This window comes from Bison bison, unplaced genomic scaffold, assembly GCF_000754665.1.
Source record: "Bison bison bison isolate TAMUID 2011002044 unplaced genomic scaffold, Bison_UMD1.0 scf7180017864533, whole genome shotgun sequence".
Taxonomy (NCBI): Eukaryota; Metazoa; Chordata; class Mammalia; order Artiodactyla; family Bovidae; genus Bison; species Bison bison.
In genome coordinates this window covers 9,409,606-9,432,545 of record NW_011495082.1, presented here as the reverse complement: position 1 = coordinate 9,432,545, position 22,940 = coordinate 9,409,606, and the positions used below count along the sequence as shown (strand labels likewise).

At 40.1% G+C, this 22,940-nt stretch overlaps 1 protein-coding gene across 1 annotated transcript in view; it reads right to left on the bottom strand.

Annotated features, from left to right (window-relative positions):
- FAM81B (family with sequence similarity 81, member B) overlaps positions 1-22,940 on the bottom strand; it is a 58,412-nt gene that overhangs the window by 10,419 nt on the left and 25,053 nt on the right. The window contains exons 4-6 of the mRNA XM_010831941.1: positions 20,142-20,260; positions 8,529-8,658; positions 3,419-3,525 (exon numbers count right to left, since the gene is read on the bottom strand). Coding sequence (XP_010830243.1) covers positions 3,419-3,525; positions 8,529-8,658; positions 20,142-20,260 — 356 coding nt within the window. The remainder of the gene's footprint in view (positions 1-3,418; positions 3,526-8,528; positions 8,659-20,141; positions 20,261-22,940) is intronic.

The following is a 22,940-nucleotide window of genomic DNA, read 5'->3' as shown; positions in this document are numbered from 1 at the left end:
GGGGGGAAAAGCCCTACCCGCCTCACTTTCTCTTTGAACAGAATACTTTGTAATATATAGCTCAAAGGGTTAATATCCCTAATGTGAAGGAATCCTACCAGTAGATAAGAAAGTGTTGAAAATAAATGGTAAAAAATGGGCAATTCACAGAAATTCAAAGGGTGAAGGGAATGCAAATGAAAGAGATGCTATTTTTCACCCTTTAATTGGCAAATATTAAAAAGAATACTCAGTGTGAATAAGAATGCACAGGAAGTCCTCAGGCATTGCTGGTATGAGTAAATTGCTACAACATTTTTAGAAATAAATTTATAAAAATTAATACAAACATAAACTTTGACCTAGGAATTTTGCCTATAGAAATAAAAGTACCTATAAGGAAATTTAAGGATATACTTACAATAATTTTTGTTTGTATAAACTGGAAATTTTTGTTTGTATAAACTTGTAGCTATAAACTGGAAAAGATCTATTCATCAGTAAGATAGTTGAATTAATTATGGCATATCTGTAAGTTAAAATATTATGCAGCTGTGAAAAATAATGCTAGAATAATATTCGCTGATTTAGAGAGATACCAACACATACTGAAAAAAAAAAAAGGTATTGAGTAATGTGTATAGGATTTATTTTAAAAACCTATGTTCTCTCGTATATAATCTATGCTAAATACATATTATATAGTATATACATAAAATCTCCCTTTTCTGTTACATATTTATATCAACAAGGGTGAAAGTGAGGAAAAATACATTCCTGGTTTTCACACTGGTTACATTAGGAAGCCTGAATGGTGACCTCTATTTTTATCTTTATTTTATTTGTTACAATGATGCATACTACTTTTTAATTTAAAAAATAAGTGGAGAAATTTTAAATAAGTCTATTGTGTAATTGAATTATAGACTAATAAGTATTTGCCTGGGGAAAAATTTGGCTTATTAACTATTAAGTACTGTAATACTCGGAGAAGGCAATGGCACCCCACTCCAGTACTCTTGCCTGGAAAATCCCATGGATGGAGGAGCCTGGTAGGCTGCAGTCCATGGGGTTGCTAAGAGTTGGACATGACTGAGCGACTTCACTTTCACTTTTCACTTTCCTGCACTGGAGAAGGAAATGGCAACCCACTCTGGTGTTCTTGCCTGGAGAATCCCAGGGACGGGGGAGCCTGTTGGGCTGCCGTCTCTGGGGTCGCACAGAGTCAGACACGACTGAAGCCACTTAGCAGCAGCAGCAACTGTAATACTAATGAAATTTTAAGACTTCATTATTTCAAGTGAAAAAGGATTCCGGTTTATACTACTACAAAAGTGTCCAGATTCAGATTTAACTATTTAGATGATTCATCTATAAGCCGATTTCCCACAGGACTGAAGGTGGAAAAAGTAGGCTTCAACTTCAGTGAAGCAGTCATCCCTGGATCGCAAACATTTACTTTCCCCTCTTTTCGGTTTGTTAGTATTCTTGACTGCTTTAAGCCAGTCTTCCACTCCAGATAATAAGTTCCTTTTCTCCCCCAATAAAATCCATTCTTAAACTGTACTTCTAGAAAGTTTACTTTTTTATTTCTCCTGTGGACATTTTATCTTGATTCTAAACTAAAGGGATTAGATCAGACATGACATAGATATTTACTGAGCACCCTCATTGTGCTAGAATTTAAGAACCTAGACAAGCGTTTTTAGAGAATGAAGAAAGTAGGTATTTTCTGTTTACCCAAGACACCTATTTCTCTTTGAGTTTTAGTGATGACCACTGGTGGTTCAGATGGTAAAGAATCTGCCTGCAATGTGGGATACCCAGTTTCGAGCCATCAGTCTGGGAAGATGTTCTGGAGAAAGGAATGGCACTCCAGTATTCTTGCCTGGAGAATCCCATGGACAGAGGAGGCTGGCAGGCTACAGTCTATAGAGTTATAGAGTCAGACATGACTGAAGTGACTTAACATACACTGTTTAATTGTTAGCTTCAAGTCTTAGCGGTACAAGAATACACTGGTACATTTTATAGTCAGTGGCACTTAGATTTAATGAAATATGGTAGAGATGGAGGAAAATGGAGAGAGAGTATATTCATGATTATGATTTGACCAAGACATTAAACTGAAGTGATGTGGGACAGAGAAGAGAAAGAACAAGAATAGAAGGGGCAGAGCCTCTTGATAAAGGTGAAAGAGGAGAGTGGAAAAGCCGGCTTAAAACTCAGCATTCAAAAAATGAAGGTTATGGCATTCAGTCCCATCACTTCATGGCAAATAGATGGGGAAACAATGGAAACAGTGACAGACTTTATTTTCTTGAGCTCCAAAATCATTGCATACAGTGACTGCAGCTATGAAATTAAGACACTTGCTTCTTGGAAGAAAAGCTGTGACAAACCTAGATAGCATATTAAAAAGCAGAGACATCACTTTGCTGACAAAGGTCCATATAATCAAAGCTATGAGAGTTGGACCATAATGAAGGTGCTGGAGAAGACTCTTGAGAGTCCCTTGGATGGCTAGAATATCAAATCAGTCAATCTGAGAAGAAATTAACTCACAATATTCATTGGAAGGACTGATGCTAAAGCTTCAATACTTTGTTCACCTAATGTGAAGAGCTGACTCACTGGAAAAGACCCTGATGGTGGCAAAGACTGAGAGCAGGAACAGAAAGAGAAGACAGAGGACAAGATGGTTGGATGACATCACTCACTCAATGGACATGAGCTTGAGCAAACTCTGGGAGATACAGAAGGACAGGGCAGCCTGGTGTGCTGCAGTCAATGGGCTCTCAGAGTCAGACCGGACTGAGTGACTCAACCCCAAGGTGGTATCATCTAAGTATCTAGAATTTCCTTTGCTGGTACTATGATGCCAGGAAATGGTGGTTATTTAAATAGGAGGAGTTGAGGATAAGGAGGCCAATAATTTGAATGTGGAGTCTTATCTCCTTTATTGCTTTCTCCATTGTACAGGGGAAAACTCAGTGTAATGTGGGATTACAAATAGTATTAAAATAGGGATACTGAAAAGAAGCAAGCAGAGGGTCTTAGAAAAAATCTTAAAGGAAAAGCTAATGAATCAAACTTAAAAAAATTATTTGATAACTTCATGGAATCTATGTATGTTCAATTGTGCTTTACATCGAGGCATTTTAGTGTACAATTGATAAGTTAAAATTGTGCTCTTAACAGAAAGTGTCATTTCAGTTGAGATATTATGCAAATGAGGATGGCAAATTAATATATTTCTTCTATTAAAATATGGTATGAATCCCTTTAGTATAAAATATTCTCTGCACATCAGTGTGTTGCTTTATTTCTTGGCCAGGTTCAAATTCCTGGAATAGGATTTTATTTAGTGCTAACGCTTTCGTTAGGCAAAACCCTTTGGAATGCATTAAACAGAATTAAAAATCTTCCATTCACTTACTTGAACTCCAAAAGGTTCATTTCATGGCGATAATCCCCCTGGACCATCTTTAAATTTGAGATTTGCTCGGAACTGGAAGCCTCTATCTTTTCTAAGAGCTGCATTACCTAATGAAAGTACAAAGGGAGCTTTTTTGTGTGAACAAAACCACTAGCACTTACATTCATTATACTTTATTCCTAAAGGAGCCTGGAATAAAGACTTGAGCCTAAAGCATGTTTGCATTTGAAAATGATTTTTTTTTTTAATTTTAATTAATTTTATTTTATTTTCAAACTCCACATAATTGTATTAGCTTTGCCAAACATCAAAATGAATGATTCAACAGTTATAGCAATACCTTCAGGGAAAGAACAATGGGGGCATGTTCCATTCTGCTGTCTATAATGATCTTTTTGATAAGAAACCATCTAATGATATAACAAAAGCATACTATTGACATTGGTTTATCAGTTTGTTGGTTTGATTGTTGCTTTGCTTTGTCTCCCCAGTTACAATGTAAGCCGCTCTGTTTTCTATCACCACTATATCCTCAGGACACATGAGATGACCAATGGTACAGGCTCACCAAATGCTATTGAATACATGCTGCAATGCACAACTGGGCTCTGCGAAGAAAACACCTGAGTGGCCTAAGATCGGGCCTCAGGAATTTCTTGGTAGAATTCTGACGTGAGCACAAATAAATTCCAAGTGAAATAACTTAGGACATTTTAAACATAGGATCTGCTCACTTAGCAACTTTCAAATATGCAACTCAGTTCTGTTAACTATAGTCATTATGCTGTCTATTATATCACAAGGCATTTATTTTATAAACTTTCTTGATTTGCAAAACCTTAGTAAAATAGGAATGCTGCCGTGTTAGTTGCTCAGTTGTGTCCAACTCTTTGCAACTTCATGAACTGTAGCCTGCCAGGCTCCTCTCTCCATGGGATTCTCCAGGCAAGAATACTGGAGTGGGTAGCCATTTCCTTCTCCAGGGGATCTTCCTGACCCAGGGATTGAACCTGGGTCTCCTGAACTGCAGGCAGATTCTTTGCAGTCTGAGTCATCAGGAAACAGATTTATTGAGAAAGTTTATTTCTTCCATCAGAGGAGAAACACTTGGGATATTTCTGTTGAGGATGCCCTCTGTCTCTGCATTATTACTTAATATTGTACCAGAGTTATTATTCAAAACACTTAGAGAAAAGAAATTATGTATATGAAAATGGAAAAAGGTGAGGCCAAATGATTTTTACTTACAAATCATATGATTGTATCTGGGAAAACCAAAGACCAACTGAAAAATAACTAATCAAGAAGACAATTCATGAGGTATAAAATTAATACAGCCTTTATAATACACAACTAACAAGTAGTTAGAAGATATAAAACCCCCATTACAATTAACAAAAAAAGGATGAAGTCTCAAAATTATATTTAAGATAATGACAAATCTACATGAGGAAAATTTGAAGGATTTTCTGAAGGATACAAAAGCAAACCTGAAGAAATGGAAAGTACCCTATGTTCTTGGATAAAATACTCAGCATTATGACTATGTCAGTTTGAAAGTTAATTTATAAATTTTACATGATTTCAATTAAAATTGAAGCAGAGTTATCTGTCAGTTTACTTGCTGGACCTAGACAGGCTAATCTTAAAATCATTTGCAAAAGCAATTATCACTAGGAAAAGGGGAAAAAGAAACAGTGGAGAGACTAGCCCCATCAGATATTAAAAACACTACAAGGTCTCAATAATTAAAATCATAATGAAGGCAATCCTATTTTAGAAAAAAATTCAAAAATGTATCCACGATTTGAATATAAACAATAAAGCCCTGACAGTGTTAGAAGAAAATATAAGCAATTCTTTCAAGCCTTTGTGTGAGGAAGCTCAAATCTCAGAAGCCACATACACACATAAAAAGAGACTGATAAATTCAGCTATAAATTTAGACCATGTACAAACCAAAAGTTGAGAGAAAAACTGGGAAAATGCATTTGCAGCTCACAGTGTAGGGAATCAACTCACCTTGCTAACGTATAACGAGCTCCTGGAAATTGAAAAGAAAGAGAACAATAGCCCAATAGAGAAGTGGATGAAAGATATGAACAGGTAGCTCACTGGAAAAGAAATACAACTAGCTCTTAAATAAATGAAAACATGTAATAAGAAAGGCTAATTGAAACAGAGATGTCCTTTCCTTTAAGAAAGGTAAAATTCAAAAGTCAAACAACACTCAGTGGTGTGGCAATGGGGATATAGGACATTTTATATATTGCTGGTGGGTATGCAGTGTGGTGAAAACTCTGCAGAGAGCAAGATCTTTCAAGAGAGCAAGCACAGTATCTTTGACCCTGCAATCCCACTTCTGGGTGTTTATTCTACAGACATACAGAATGACATAACTGCAAGGTTACACACGGTAGTAGTGTTTCAAAGAGCAAATTAGTGAAAAGAATCCAAATGTTGATCCATGAGAGACTGATTAAATGCGCTATTATATACAGAGGAAGAGTACATGGTTGTGAAAAGAATGAGGAAGCCCTCCATGTACTGATAGGATGGGTCTCTAGGATATGTTTGTTTAGAAAAAACAGGTGCATAGTAGTACATTTATAATATGTTATCTTTTGTGTAAAAAGGGGGAAATAATATGAATTTGTATTTGCTTCTACCTGTGAAGTCCTGAGTTTTCATTGGAAGGACTGATGTTGAAGCTGAAACTCCAATACTTTGGCCACCTGATGCGAAGAGCTGACTCATTGGAAAAGACCCTGATGCTGGGAAAGATTGAGGGCAGGAGGAGAAGGGGACAACAAAGGATGAGATAGTTGGATGGCATCACCGTCTCAATGGACATGGGTTTGGGTGGACTCCGGAAGTTGGTGATGGACAGGGAGGCCTGGCGTGCTGCGGTTCATGGGGTCGCAAAGAGTCAGACACGACTGAGCGACTGGACTGAACTGAACTACCTGTAAAGGCATACGGAAAGGATTCATAATAGGCTAATAAAAATGGTTCCTTGTGAGTAGCATGAATGGATGTGATTACTGGTGACAGATATAGAAGTGGAAATTCTCAGGGTGTATTTTCTCATGTAGATTTGATTTTGAATCATGTATGTATTACCTTAAAAAAACTAAGGAGAGAGAAACTAGAATCTAATATCACCTTTGAATTTAGATGCAAAATTAAATACTGAGTTATTACAAAGACTGTACAGTTTTCATTACAGAAATGCCAGAATGTTTCATATTGGGAAATGCTTTTACATAGCACATTAGAAAGCCAAAAAAATAAACAAGCTAACAACAAAAAACCAAAACCAAAAAACCAATCATGCTGAATCAGGCATTTGTTAATGTCCAAAAGGCATTTTATAAAGTTAAATGTTCAGTTCTAATAAAATTTAAGTAAAGTAGGAATTGATGGGCACTTTCTTAATATAATTAAGAATAAATCAAACCAATAGCCAACAGCAAAGACATTTCCAGTGTAATCAGGAACTAGATAAGCTGCCTTCTTTGACCACTTTTATGTAACAATGTTCTGGAAGTTCCGGTCAAAGCCTCAAGTAATCAGAAAACTAGAGATAAAGCTGTTATGATTTGTTGTTGGCATGATCACCTTGAAAAACTAAGATAATCAACCCCCTAACCATTAGGACTGTTTAGGTGGGTTTGTAGGGAGATGGACCAGCCCAATGGGACCGCTGTAAGCTTTGTGCCTCCTCTGTATTTTCTGCTTTCTATAAACGGACTCCCATGAACAAATAATCAAGCACCAGGCTTTCATCTCCCCCCATTTCCAAAGGGTTTCCACTTTGTTCTGCCCAAATGCCTTCAGAGGAGATGTGCTTGTCTCACACAAAGTACATGACAAAGTAGGGCATCAGAGAGTTTGCGTTGGCTCTTTTCATTACACCAGTGCCTTTGAAGGTGAAAATGCTGTGCTGTGCTGTTCAGTCGTGTCTGAATCTTTGTGACCCCATGGACTGTAGCCCGCCAGGCTCCTCTGTCCATGGGATTCTCCAGGCAAGAATACTGGAGTGGGTTGCCATTCCCTCCTCCAGAGGATCTTCCCAACCCGGGGATCAAACCCAGGTCCCCGCATTGCAGGTGGATTCTGTAAACATTTCAGGCAAAAAGAGCACAGAGAACACGGAGGCAGTGCAGTGTTCTGGAGTGAGTGAACTACAGGTAGTTCAGCGCCACTGGTATAAAGGGTGAGCTGGGAAGCCAGAGGGTGAGCTGTAGAGATACTCAGGGGCCAGTGTAGAGACGGTCTTTAAATTCCAGGCCAAAGGACTTGTGTATTATTTTGTAAGAAACATAACCCATTGCTAGGATGTAATGTGATGAACTCAGGTTTATGCTGAATCTTTAATAGGAATATCTTCTATGGAAAATTCCTTTGCTTGTTCTCTCCAGTTGTACCCAGAGGGCCTTCCCTGGCAGTCCAAGAATAGGATTCAATCCCTGGTCGGGGAACTAAGATCCCACATACCACATGGCAAGGCCAAAAAAAAAAAAGAAGAAAAAGAAAAGAGAGAAGAACCTAGAAAGGAAGGAAATGATGGCAACCGTAGACTCAGGTAGCATATGCTTCCAATTAGTGGCTGTTTTGGAACATAAGAAAATATGAAAGTGTTAGACTCTCAGTCCTGTCCAACTCTTTGTGACCCCATGGACTATGGCCCACCAGGCTCCTCAAGGCACTCATTAAGTATTTGTTGATTAACCTGGCCACATGCATGGTGTATATGTATGAGCTGTCATGCTTAAACCCTTTGGAAAAGGGTTCTTTTGAATAATTGCTGCTTGAGCATTTTGGAAAGTCATAATGATCTTACTTCTGGCATGCATGCATGCTAAGTCACTTCAGTTGTGACCATATGGACCATAGCCTGCCAGGCTCCTCTGTCTGTGGGATTCTCCAGGCAAGAACACTGGAGTGGGTTGCTATTTCCTTCCCTAGGGGATCTTCCCATCCCAGGGATCGAACCCACATCTCTTACATCTCCTGAGTTGATAGGCCAGTTCTTTACCACTAGCACCATCTGAGAAGCCCTTACTTCTAGCAGTAGTACATAAGAGTTTCAAAATTTTTCAGTTACCTTCGTATCCAAGTTCTTAGAAACAGTTTGTAGGGAAGATATCATCTCCTGAATTGTTTTTTCAAGTTGCTGGTGCTCATTTCTGATGAAGTGAATATCTCCAGAAAGCTTCATGATGCTGGAATCACATCTAGTGGCAAGATGAAGTTAGATGTGAGATTGATAACATTTTTAACACTATAGTAGAATCTATGCATTCATTTGATGGCAAGAATTCTAAAGTTGTTTGAATAGTGACTTGGCAGACGTGGGGGCATATACAGAAATCTGCCTCATCTTCCTCTTTTTTTCCTGAATGAAACACTGGCCCAAATTAAAGCACTGAGTTGGAATAGATGAAGACATTGGGGGAAACTCGGTAGATATAGATTTTCAGCCATAAGATATATTAACTCAGTTATAGGAGTTCCAATAGATTTTGATGTTTGGGGCATACTCCCTGGTGCCTATGGTTAGGCAAAATTGAAGCTTTTTCCTCTTCTATATTGTGTTCTGAATTCTCTTTCTTCCCTTTAGCCTTCTTTTCTTGGCTCCCAGATCACCAATTCCCTTTTGGCTAGATAAAGTGTCCCAGCCTACCAGAGGTTTCCAACTCATCTTCAAAAGACAGAATCTTTTCTCTTAGCCCCAGTAAAAGCTCCTGCTCCTTAAGTGGCCTCAGTTAAGTGTTGTCTTAGGTTAGGACAAAAAGAATCCACACTAAGACGTGTATGAGGCTTTGGCGCGTAAGGTGGCATTTGGCATTTTCAGGGAGGAACCCTAGTGAAATGGCATTGAAATTCAGATTAGCCGTCTTCCCAGAATGTCAGGGAATCCCACCCACTACTCCACTCGAGGCCTCCTTTAGGAGAGAACAGGTTACTTACTGTATTATCACTTTCAATGCACTCATATCTGTGTGAAGGGTAGGACAGAAAGCCCTGTAGGGTTGTGTTTGGTGTATTAATAAATGAGTTACCAGACATCACTTTGAAGTTTGTCCTTTTATCAAGTAACCATTTTGACTGTCATCAAATAACATCTATTAGGAACTATATTTTCATATTGTCACGATAAGTGCTATAAACATTGTTCTGTGGCTGTCAACATTTTCTTTAGGATCCAAAAATGAATTTCTTTTTCTTAATTTTGGTGTCAAATTTGAGCTAAAGGTGAGCTAACCTCTTGAGAAACTTCTTGAAAGGATACCAGATCACTGGTGAGGGGTGGGCAGACTGCCAGGAGGAAAAATCAGGGATTAATCTGATTCAGCATGGAAGTACCTAAGTCAAGGGCAAAAGTCATTTTACACATTTGTGTATACAAACTGTTATTGTCAGAACAGCCTCACTGTTGGTTAGAATATTCTTATGTTGGTCCACATTGAGATACCCAAAGGCCACACGGGAATCAAAGGCAATGTGGGAATGGGCTTCCCAGGTGGCGCGAACCTGCCTGCCAATGCAGGAGACATAAGAGAGGGGGGTTCGATCCCTGGGTCAGGAAGACCCTTTGGAGGAGGGCATGTTAACCCACTCCAGTGTTCTTGTCTGGAGAATCCCATGGACAGAGGAGCCTGGCGGGCTACAGTCCATGGGGTCACACAGAGTCAGACATGACTGAAGCGACTTAGCACACAGGGAAATAGCTGTTGCTATCACCGCTGCCAGCCACCTCTCACCCAGCCCACCTGCTGCCTGCTCAGGGGCCACTGGTTTGTCTGTTGTAGGTTCGTGGTTCAGGATTTAGTCAGGTAGATCAGCCTTTGAGTATGGCTTCTACTGCTTCCCAGGTTTGTGATCTGGGACAATTCTCTTAATGTCTGTAAGTTTCAGTTTTCTTTATCTGAGAAAAGTGAAAGTGAAGTCGCTCAGTCATGTCCCACTCTTTGCAACCCCATGGACTATAGCCTACCAGGTCCCTCCGTCCGTGGGATTTTCCAGGCAAGAATACTGGAGTGGGTTGCCATTTCCTTCTCCAGGAGATCTTCCCAGCCCAGGGATTGAACCCGGGTCTCCTGAATTGTAGGCAGATGTTTACCATATGAGCCACCAGGGAAGTCCTGTCTGAGAAAAGGGGTACCAGTGCTGCGCTCCCTGCATGCAGCTGCAGAGTTTGCCCCCTGCAAAATGCCAGGGTGTGCCAGACACATGGGGGTGATGTGAACAGTGTCTCCTGGAATGCTGTATGCTCAGCCTTCCAAACCATACGTGATTGTCCTGAAGAGTGGTCCTGCATAGGGTTATTTAAGGATAAAAGGAGATTATGAATGCAGAGCGTTTAGCCAGTACCTGGAATGGAGGAAGCACCCACACAAGATCAGCAGTTATTATTTATTTCCTCAGCTTAAGAGTTATCATCTAATTATTTTCACCCCATCCCATTCCTACCCAACGAGCCTAACTCCATCCTGAGGTCAAAGATCAATGGTTTTTCAAGGCTGTACTCCATATTTCAAAAGAAATTTCTCTTTCTCTCCTTTGAAGTGATTTTATTGTTTCTATTAAAATAACAAATTCCTGTTATAAAAAAATTACACACAATACAAAAAAAGAACGAACGAGTGTTAACATCATCCCAAATCCCACTTTTAAGAAATAATCATTGTTAACATTTGGTTAGTATTTCATTCACCATTATGATATGTACACACATCATATATAAACACGTGGAGATAGGAAGAAATAAAATAATTTTAGAATATTCAAATTATATGTATGAGTTTTAGTTAAAAACATTACATTGAATTTTAATTTAATTTAACCTAAGGAAATGTAACTGTAGTGAAAAATGAAGCAGTTGCTCAACTTCAGGTGTGTATGTGTGTGTATACATATACACACACCCCTCCTACAAGAGATATTTCTAAAAATGGAGTTATAAAAAGCTATCATAGATTGGAATCATTGTACTTTTTACAAGTACCATTTCAAAACTTTATTCTCCGTTGACCCTATGCCAAAGGAAAAAAGAGAACACATGTTTATATACTTGCTCTTCCAACAGTTTTTGTTAATGTTTTCCTATTTTAAAAATATCAGATTAAACATTTACAGTGTGTTCTGCCCCTAGAGTTCCCACTCTTTAACCTTCATTCTATATTTAGACTCTATTAGACAGTCATTCTAAAATGTATGTGTTTATTTGGCTGCGCCGAGTCCCAGGCACAGGACGCGGGATCCTTGATTCTCCGTGAGGCACACAAACCCGGACTTGTGGCGTGTGGGATCTCGTTCTCTGGCCAGGGATTGAAGCCGGGCTCTCTGCACTGGGAGTGTGGAATCTTAGCCACTGGACCACCAGGGCAGTCCCAGTGTTTTAAAGCTATAATTCCTTATCTGAGATCCTTATTTTGATTTATTCCTTGGTTGGCCAGATTTTGTCATCCAGAGTTCAAACGGAGGGACCGTTAGCATTGGACTGTTTACATTCTCGAACGCTTGAGAATGCCTGTCTGTTCTACTTGAAAGGTAATTTGGTTAAGAAAACATTATTGAGTCACTTTTCTTTTGTTCAGAACAGGATAGACATTTCTCCCTTCTTACCTGACAGTGTTTGATGTGGACAAGTCTGAGATGACTAAGTTTTTTCCTTAATGTGATCTGTTTAGTCTACCTAGATGTCTAACGATTCTTTTTTGCTTTCCTTTCTTCTAGTGATTCTTTCTTTTTGATAATCAATGACTTCAAACCAGGATATCTTGGCTTAATTGGTCTCATATAAATTTTTCTGGTGTTGCAGATTTCCCCTTTGATCTACAGATTCTAATCTCTGTTTCAAGAAATCTTTCTTCTCTTATATCCATATTTTGTTTTCTTCTGAAGAATTTGTTCTTCTTCTTTGGACCTCCTCTTAGTTCTCTGCTGAGTGGAGTCTCTGTTTTCTGCCCTATATATCTTTTCTCCATAACCATTTTTATATGAAAAAGCATTTTCTTTTTGACTTGCTCAGGTTTTTTTTTTTTTTAAACTTTACATAATTGTATTAGTTTTGCCAAATATCAAAATGAATCCGCCACAGGTTGTTTTCAGTTGTATGTATTCTCTTGGGGAGGGGCTTCTAAAGTAGATTGAATCTCTGTAATATTTAATTTTTTTATTTCTCCTATCCCTGAGCAGTTCTGGTTTATCTGTTTCCTTTTGCTATGGCTGCAGTCCATGGGATCTCGAAGAGTTGGACACGACTGAACGACTTCACTTTCACTTCTCATTTTCATGCACTGGAGAAGGAAATGGCAGCCCACTCCAGTATTCTTGTCTGGAGAATCCCAGGGACGGGGGAGCCTGGTGGGCTGCCGTTTATGGGGTCGCACAGAGTCGGACACGACTGAAGTGACTTAGCAGCAGCAATCTCTTTTTTGGGGAAAACCTTTTTATTGCTTATTTTTAATCAAAGTAAAACATGTTTGTAGTTTGAAAGTCAATAATAATGAGAAGGCTAAGAACACACCGCAGTGATTCCTGGCTCCGTCTCTCCCTGTGTCTCTTAGTTCCTCTCCCTGGAGGCAAGTGCCCGCCTTCACCCACTCTCAGAGGTGCCCGGTGCAGCCCACCCTAAGCCTGTGAGCATTCCGTGGGGACGAAACCAGGTCATCCTCGGCTTATTCCAGGGCTTGAAAATCAGTCTCACTTCTGCTAAATCAGCTTCCGAATGTGTACCTTCCAGGTTCCAGCATTTCTAGGCTGATGTTCCCTGTCTTTGTGGGCTTATGTTTTAAAGAGAAAAATATTTTTTTATTTAGGCTTTTGGAAGGAGCAAAATTATGTGTGACAGTTCAATCAGCAATCTTTTTCTGTTGGGGGCCAGAGTGAGGTACTCCGCCCATGGCAAAGGTCATGAGGAAGGAGGCTCGACATACGCAAAGGCGGGATCGAGCCTCAGGAGTCCCCCTGGAAATCCTCGAGCGTCTACCCCCATAACCAGAGCCTGCCTACTTTACTACTTTGTGCTCTTACCTACATCTCTGACTTTATGGGGGGCTGTCCCCCACCACCTCTTTCGGAGAAGGAGTTAATCTAGAGCTCCAGTTAATAATAATTCCTGGGCGTGATAAGAGTGTTTTAACCTACAAACTCCTCTGAAGGTTCTCTAGCCTGCCTGACAGGCGTGTCTGGCCACATGTGATTGCTCACAGCCTCCCAACCGTGAGAGGCACGAAATGCTTTAAACCCTCTAAAAACAGGTTCTTTAGAGAAGTTAGAAAACTATAAGTATAGTGGGCTAATTAGAAATTGTGTTGGTGAAGGGTTTTTCATTTGTTGAGCCAATGTTTGTTGCTAAGTCTCCGTATCCCTTGCCCTTACACACATTAATGAATATATAGAATTAACCTTTGATATTAATTACATTAGACCTTAGGCTAAGTAAATTCTTTCCTTAATTAAAACCCACTACACTCTCACCCTGTAGGAATGTAACTTTATTTGGGTGGCGTCTGTTTTGAGAATAATCAGCCCTGGAGAAATAAGTGTCCTGATTGACTGACCGCTGTCACAAGGAGAGGGTCGTAAATTGTCAGCAGGCCCCCCTGGCCAGAAGATGATGTAACACCCCTAAGACCTCTGTATGCATTTGTATGAAGCACCTGACTTTGATAAAAGTCAGGACTGCTGACCCCGCGTGACTTTTGCATAACATCTCAGTGTATAAAAGTAGACCATGGAAAATAAAGAATTGGGATCAGTTTCTCGAAATACTGGTCTCCCCATGTCGCTCTCTCTCTTACACTCTGGCTGAGTCTCCATCTGGAGCTCGGAACCCGCCATGCTTACTAATTATGCCTGGGCTTCTAAGATCCAACTGGGGAGGCCTCAGTGTCTCCTCTCCTTTGGGAGAACGGAAGGACGCCTGCGGCCTACGTAAGTGGTGCAAACTTCTTGTCTTGAAGTTTTATTGGTCTCCCGCGTAAACCAAGCTACTCAGCCTCTTTTCTCCACTGAATTTTCCTACTGAGCTATCCTCATTCTATTACTCTTTATATCCTTAATTAACGTTTAATTAAGCTATTGTATCCTGATCCTCGCCTATGCCGTCTCTCCTTCGAATACCCTGGATCAGCCGGGGCTGGTCCTCGGCATTTTTCTTTTGCTTTTCATGAATTCTTGGAAACCAGGAGTTTCCAAGAATTCAAGAATCCAAGTTTCAAACTTGGATTTGAACTGTTCCTGTATTTTTTTGGATAATTCCTGTCTTGAGGTGTATTCATCAGCCTTGTGCTTTTATCCATCTGTCTATCCATCCGTCTCTCCCTGGATGGTGGTGGTGGTGGCTTTCACACACAGATTCTTCGTAACTCCCACTCTCCCATCTTCTGTGGTCCTGGCCACCCACCGATCAGTGATGGTGTGTTTCGTGGGGAAGTAGCCCAGCTCCTCTACTCTGCCTCGTCGATATCAAGTCTGTTGCTTCTTTAGGCCCAGGGAAGGGGTGCATCTCCCCATTCTCTCCTCGAAAACCAGATCAGTGTATCTCACAGCACATCATCATCATGGATTCTTCAATGTGATACTATCAACTCTTCTCCGTCTTTAGCCGGTTGCACCTCAGTCAGTTTCTCTTAGGTATAAACTGATAAGAAGTGGGGGGAGGATCCCAGATGATAAATGTCATGAGTGCCTCTTCGGCTCCACCGTCTCTGCTATTCTGTGCTGCTGCCTTGAATTCTCAAGGATATTTCCTATTTCTCCTGTGACTCACCCCACCCCCTAGGTTAATACTCCTCTATTCAACAGATTTGATCTGTACCTTTGGGGGTGATGCCTCTTGATTTGGAGGAAATCATGATATTTCGGGTCTGAGGAGGATACTCGGTCCACACATCTCTGTCTGGTACTCTTGCTCTGTTGTTAGCAGTTGCAGCAACTTCCATGTTGTGTTAAAGGTGACATTTTTGTTTTCCTTTTTTTATTTTTACTGGCATGGAGATGTCTCAGGTGAGGAGAGTGGAGTAAAAATATCTTTAACAAGAAGTCCTCACTCTTTTTCAAAGGTTGACAGTATCCAAAGAATATCATTAGTGCCTCTTCAAAGGACATGTCTTACGCTTTTAATTGCACATCAACACAATTTAGTTATTTCGTATGCAGATTTGAAATGTGAAAGCTGAGCGCCAAAGAATTGATGCTTTTGAATGTAGTGTTGGAGAAGACTCTTGAGAGTCCCTTGGACTGCAAAGAGATCCAACCAGTCAATCTTAAAGGAAATTTGTCCTGAATATTCATTGGAAGGACTGATGCTGAAGCTGAAACTCCAATACTTTGGCCACCTGATGTGAAGAACTGATTCATTGGAAAAGACCCTGATGCTGGATTTTGGAGGCAGCAGGAGGAGAAGGGGATGACAGAGGATGAGATGGTTGGATGACATCATGGACTCGATGGACATGAGTTTGAGCAAACTCTGGGAGTTGGATGGGCAGGGAAGCCTGGTGTGCTGCAGTCCATGGGGTTGCAAAGAGTCGGATACGACTGAGCAACTGAACTGAACTGATAGGCATATTTGCCTTGGGGTCCCAAATAGTCAAATATGGATAGAGGGTTGGTCTTCTCTGGCTGCTTCTAGAGCCATCATACATGGCTGTATGGCTGCCCTTCACATGCTGGCCTTTTTCTTTTTTGCATACGAGGCTAATCTATCAAATAGAGTGCTGCTGCTGCTGCTGCTGCTAAGTAGCTTCAGTTGTGTCTGACTCTGTGCGACCCCATAGATGGCAGCCCACCAGGTTCCGCCGTCCCTGGGATTCTCCAGTCAAGAACACTGGATTGGGTTGCCATTTCCTTCTCCAATGCATGAAAGTGAAAAGTGAAAGTGAAGTTGCTCATTCGTATCTGACTCCTAGCAACCCCATGGACTGCAGCCTACCAGGCTTCGCAGTCCATGGGATTTTCCAGGCAAGAGTCCTGGAGTGGGGTGCCATTGCAAGGTGTCAAAATCAGGCAGACAACTTTGAGAACCTCATCTCATTGGAAGTACTTGCTTTTAAACTGCCACTATATTGGAGAGGGAAATAAGGTATAAAATTCAAAAGCACATAGTTGTTATCAAATATTGAGTTTGATTCATGAAGCAGTAAAAGGTTTGCTAGGACTTATGTTAAAATAATCAACTTAGTTCACTCATGCCAAGATGCTAATTGGAATTAAGATCAACCTATGTAGAAGGAAAGTAATTATTCTGCCTCAGCTGGTCCGTGGGTCACTTGCCTGCAAAAATGTGGAAAAGAAAAAGAGGAATAGTGAATTTGAATCTCCTGGCTTTTAGCCAGATTCTGTTTCAAATCACTAGATTCAAGAAATAATCATAAAAGGAAGACATTTTAAGGAAAAATAAGACCTTTTCCTAAAATCACTGCTTCACATTAAAGGGGAAGTAAGTCAGCGATCAGAGAGCAAGACAGAGGACTAGGAGGCTCTTGCTTTTTCCCTCCTCCCTCAGATGCACCAAATAAACAGCAGAATTCTGATCCAGTCCCTCTGGGGAAAATCCAGAAGCTAGTTTAGAGGCTCTTACACATCAGGCAACTAAGAAAATACCCACATCAAAAAGAGTCAAAAAGTTGAGATACACACACACCACATACCCCATCCCTGGTTCAGCACCTTACAGCTGGGAGGGAACCACCAAATCCCAGATTCTCCCTGGGGAATGAAGTGTGTCTAGCCACTATCCAAGAAACTGGCTCCCAAATCGCCTAACTCTGAGATCCGGGGGAGTGCATCTGTGAGTCCCTTGGGACCACAGAAAAGCGAGTGGTTTTAAATGGTCACATGGTTTTAGAAATGGGCAAAACCCTGACTAGATATTTGTCCAAAGATAAGAGACAGATAGCCAACAGGTACATGAAAGGGAGCTCTATGTTACGAATCATCGGGGAAATGCCAATCAAAGCCATGCGATGTCACCTCATCCCTGTTAAGATGAGTATTATACAAAGTATTGGTGCAGATGTGGAGAGAAGGGAATCCTTCCACACTGTTAGCAGGAGTGTCAATTGGTATAGCTGTTATATAACATAGTATGGAGACTCTTTGAAAAGTTAAAGATAGAACTGTCATCTGGAAATCCCCCTACTGGATATGTATCCAAAGGAAATGAATACATGGAAGAAATATATCCTCTCATGTTAACTGCAGCAATATTCACAATAAACAAGATACGGAAACAACCTAAGAGTGTGTGTGTGTGTGTGTGTGTGTGTGTGTGTGAGTGAGTGTGAGTCTCTCAGTCTTGTCTGTCTCTTTGCAACCCTATGTATCCATCCACCAGGTTCCTCTGTCCATGGGATTGTCCAGGCAAGAATACTGGAGTGGGTTGCCATTTAGGGATGAATAAATAAATCGTGATATACATGGAGTCACAAAATTTTTAGCCTCAAAGAAGGAGGAGACTTTGCCATTTATGACAGCATGTATACAATCTGCAGGACATTATGTCAAGTGAAATATGCTAGACACAGGAAGAAAAAAGTTGCATGATCTTATTTATATGTGGAATCTAAAAAAACCAGGGGCTTCCCAGGTGGCGCTAGTGGTAAAGAATCTGCCTCCCAATGCAGGAGATGTAAGACACGGGGGTTTGATCCCTGTGTAGGGAAGATCCCCTGGAGGAGGGCATGGCAACCCACTCCTATATTCTTGCCTGGAATAGTGTTACCAGTGCACCACCAAATTGAACCAGATTCCAAGTTTGATTCAAAAGAGATTTTGATTCTTATCTTCTTTGTAAAATCATGGCACTTCTAGGGAGAGTGGTGGGTGGTTTTATTATCTTGCTTCATCATTTACCCAAATATTGTGAAAATTCTATTTATCAAATGTTATATAAAAGTATATATAATCTTATGTATTTTAGAAGTATAAAGTATATATACACATAACCTTGTATATGTGTGTATATTTGTATGTATATAGTACCTATGTGTGTATACACACTCACACAAACACACACATGTACTAATCCTGTAGACCCTGTTTTCCTCATGTCTGTTACCTGCTCTGGACTTGCATGGCAGAGTTTTAATTTAGACCCCTAAAGTAAAACTTCTCACCTTGATTGCTTCAATAGGCTTCCTTTCATCTTCATATATTATTTCTGTACTCTACCAATTCAGCTACTACCAAAAGGTTAGTGAATGTCATCCCCTTACTTAAAATCATCCCATGGCTATTTATAACCTTTTACATAAAGTTCAAAAACTTTTTACTTTGACCAAAGATCCCTCATCATCCAACTTTGGATCATTTCTCTAGCTTCATCTCCCAATCTCCCTGCTGCTGCTGCTGCTAAGTCGCTTCAGTCGTGTCCGACTCTGTGTGACCCCATAGACGGCAGCCCAACAGGCTCCCCCATCCCTGGGATTCTCCAGGCAAGAACACTGGAGTGGGTTGCCATTTCCTTCTCCAGTGCAGGAAAGTGAAAAGTGAAAGGGAAGTCGCTCAGTCATGTCCTAGTCTTAGCAACCCCATGGACTGCAGCCTACCAGTCTTGTCTGTCTCTTTGGGATTTTCCGTCCATGGGATTTTCCAGGCAAGAGTGCTGGAGTGGGGTGCCATTGCCTTCTCCGCCCAATCTCCCATCTCTCCCTAAATACCACAACTAAAATAGCACCCTCACAGGGAAGCCCTGAACATGTCACAGTAATTTATCCCACAGTTCCTTTGCACACATCATTCCTCCTATGTGAAGTACATTTCCTATCCCTGTCTGGTTAACTGCTACAGTCTTTCAAAACTCATCTCAAGTGTCACCTCCTCCAGGAAGCCATTTTTATGTCCCAATCTGATTTGCATGTTTCCATGGCACCCAAGGCTTTCATTACAGCACTCACCTTATTGCTTATGTTTTCCCAGGTAGACTGTAAATTTATAGGAAGACGATCATGTTGCTGAACCCCTGAATTGTAGACCACTGCCTGGCATTGGTGAGTGTTTGGTACATTTTTTACTGAATTGAATGGACAGATACCCTAGGAGAGGTTTGTCTTAGGCATTAATCACCTGATTATTCAGAGTAGATTAATGAGATGAAAGTGGGGGTGTTTCTGGAGAGAGGAATGAGGTGCTGGAAGGAGACAGAGAGATGGAAAGGTGTCCATGGTCAGCCACTCACGGCTCATCTTTGATGTGTCAACCAGAATGGTCCTGCCATGGTCAATACCTACAAATTTTTGCTCAGCTGTGCACCATGAATTTTTTCAGCCTCATATAAAAAATGTCATTCAAAATGTTATTCCCTTGACCATTAAATCCCTTTTGCTAGGCTTTTATATGCAATTCTTATATATCTTAAATATTTCAATCATTAGAATTTGAGACATCTGGGGATTCTGTATGCAGTTTTAAGGGCATGTCTTTGTATATAGATGTTGGCCTTTGGACAGCTGAGCGGCTGTAAAGACAAGACTTGTCATAGATGAAACTAAACTAGGCATCCTGTATAAGAGGTTCTTTATAGAACCCTTGGATCTCACAGGTAGCATGAGACTTTCAAATTTCATGATACACTTTCTCAGTTGCTATCTTATCATTTAGCTTAAAGACAATATTCTGTTTTCTACAATATAGAACTTATTTAGGGATGAGAATTCAGTGGCCAAAACTGACTGCTAAGTATTAGTTAGCAGTCTCACCTTCTCACCTGGCTACTCTTCCTCGGAGATCTCCAACTCCTTGAAGGTGTTTGTTGCTTAGGTCCTGTACTGCGAAATTAGTTCCTGTGGCCACCAGATCCCGAGCTTTTATTTGTTCTTCTATCATCTGCAATATTTGAGTTAAAGTTCCAATTAATTTCCCATCACACATGATAAGAAAATATCATTTAAAGTAGAGGTTACAAACTGAGTGCATTTCCCTTCTTAGGCTGATAGTGCAAATGAGTGAGACTCTTGTGTTGGAAGCCATCCCCGCTATATCCGAGGGAGGCAGTGATGGCTTGAGTCCTGCTGACAGTTGCCAGGTGGCACGATGGTTCAACAGTGTCTCAACAGAAGCTGGAAATCCAGATTTTATGTTAAATTGCTGAATTTTAAAATATTGACATTTTATTCAAATTCTTTATAAATACCATATGGGTCAAGCCAAACTTATTTACTGTGCTGTGTGGACGTGACCATCCTTGACTTAAAAACTTTTCACAAAAACCTTTTTCAGAATTGGTAGTCAAGTTTAGAAAAAGGGACCTTTCATATGGGATTAGGCAAGGCCCTTTATAGATTGAATTGGAACCATAACGAAGCTAATACAACTAATGAGCAAATCTGAATAAAACTGTTTCACTTACATGGAGTGGAAAAGGTTTATTGTTTTAGATTTTTTAAGAGAACATGAGGAATTTATGGCTTGAATGTATTCAGATTTTGCCTTGAGTATCCATCATCATGTCTTCATTATGTCTTAGTGTTCTGAAATGAATCTGACTACCCTATTCCACCAGCTTGGTGGTTCCCCAAACAGTGGGTTTTAATTTTTGGCACTCATACGTAAAAAATAAGTTTTTTTGCTTGTCCATAGAAGAAAATTATATCTCGGTTAATATTCAAACAAATACCAGTGTAAAGTTAAGACATATAAAATGTAATATATATTTATTCAGAAAAGTGTTGAGAGAATAGACTTTTTGAAGCACAGACAACTTTTTGGTTTGGGGGAACAAAAAAGGTTAGTTACTAGATGTTACCAAGGTCTGAACCATGTTAAATTTATGATTATGAATGTTTGGGGGAAAAGAAGGATTTTTATAGGAAATGAATTATGAACATTTCAAAGACTATGTACAGAATCTTGCCCGTTTGCAAACTGGCAGATTGAGACAAGCCAAGAGCAAATATAGCTTTAGCTGAAGACATACAAGTGTCAAGAATACTAGCTAGAGGTTATTTTTTGTTTTTGTGTTTTGGCTTGTTTATTTTTGCATGCCTGTAGGTGTTTAGTTCATTCAGGCCACCATGACAAAAAACTACAGACTAAGAAGCTTATATGACAACAGGGATCTATTTCTCACAGTTCTGGAAGCTGGAAGTGCCTGCATGGTTGGGTTCTGGGGAGAGCCCTCTTCTGGGCTGCAGACTGCTGATTTCTTGCTTCATCTTCACATAGTGGAAAGGGGCCAGGAAGTGCTGTGAGGTCTCTCTTATGAGGGCACTAATCTGCTTTTTGAGGACTCCACTTTCATGACCCAAGTTCCTCCTAATACCGTCACGTTGGACATTAGGATTTCACATGTGAATTTTGGTGGGGATACAAACATTCAGATTCTAACAGTAGGTGTAGTTTTACTTTGTTTTGGTAAAGAATAGTGATAAAAGAGAACTTGCCCTATTAAATAGTAAAACATTTTGAAATGAGTGCAGCTAAATAACTGTGCCTCACTAAATTGATCATTGTAATTTAGTGAAGATTTTGGTAAATGTAAGAAAGAAATATGCCATATATCAGACTCAAAGTCACTGAGGAAGGAATTTCACACACGCTGTTAAGATTTCTGGTTACTTATTCAGAAAGCAGGGCTTCCCAGGTGGTACTAGTGGTAAAGATGCCTGCCAGTGCAGAAGTCATAAGAGACTCGGGTTTGATCCCTGGGTCAGGAAGATCCCCTGGAGGAGGGCATGGCAACCCACCCCAGTATTCTTGCCTGGAGAATTCCATGGACAGAGGAACCTGGCAGGTTACAGTCCGTAGGATGGCAAAGAGTCGGACACAACTGAAGTGACTCAGCAAGCATGCATGCACTCAGCAAACAATCAGTTTTAGATCTATACCTCACATCATACATGAATATATAGAGATTTTAGAAAAAAGTAGATTTAAAATATTTAAAAAGTTAAGCCATAAAACTGACAGATAATGGAGGAGATTATTTCATCTCTGAAATTTCTATTCTTAAAAGTAATGTGGGACATCAAACAGCACAATCTTGGAATATTAAACCTTATTGTAAAGTAAAAATAAATAAATAAAAATGAAAAAAATAAAAGATCTTGGAAGTAAAAATAATTTTTATTAAAGTTCATTATAAACACTTGGAGTAACAGGCAAATTTGGCCTTGGAATACGGAATGAAGTAGGGCAAAGACTAATAGAGTTTTGCCAAGAAAATGCACTGGTCATAACAAACACCCTCTTCCAACAACACAAGAGAAGACTCTATACATGGACATCACCAGATGGTCAACACCGAAATCAGATTGATTATATTCTTTGCAGCCAAAGATGGAGATGCTCTATACAGTCAGCAAAAACAAGACCAGGAGCTGACTGTGGCTCAGACCATGAACTCCTTATTGCCAAATTCAGACTTAGATTGAAGAAAGTAGGGAAAACCACTAGACCATTCAGGTATGACCTAAATCAAATCCCTTATGATTATACAGTGGAAGTGAGAAATAGATTTAAGGACCTAGATCTGATAGAGTGCCTGATGAACTATGGAATGAGGTTC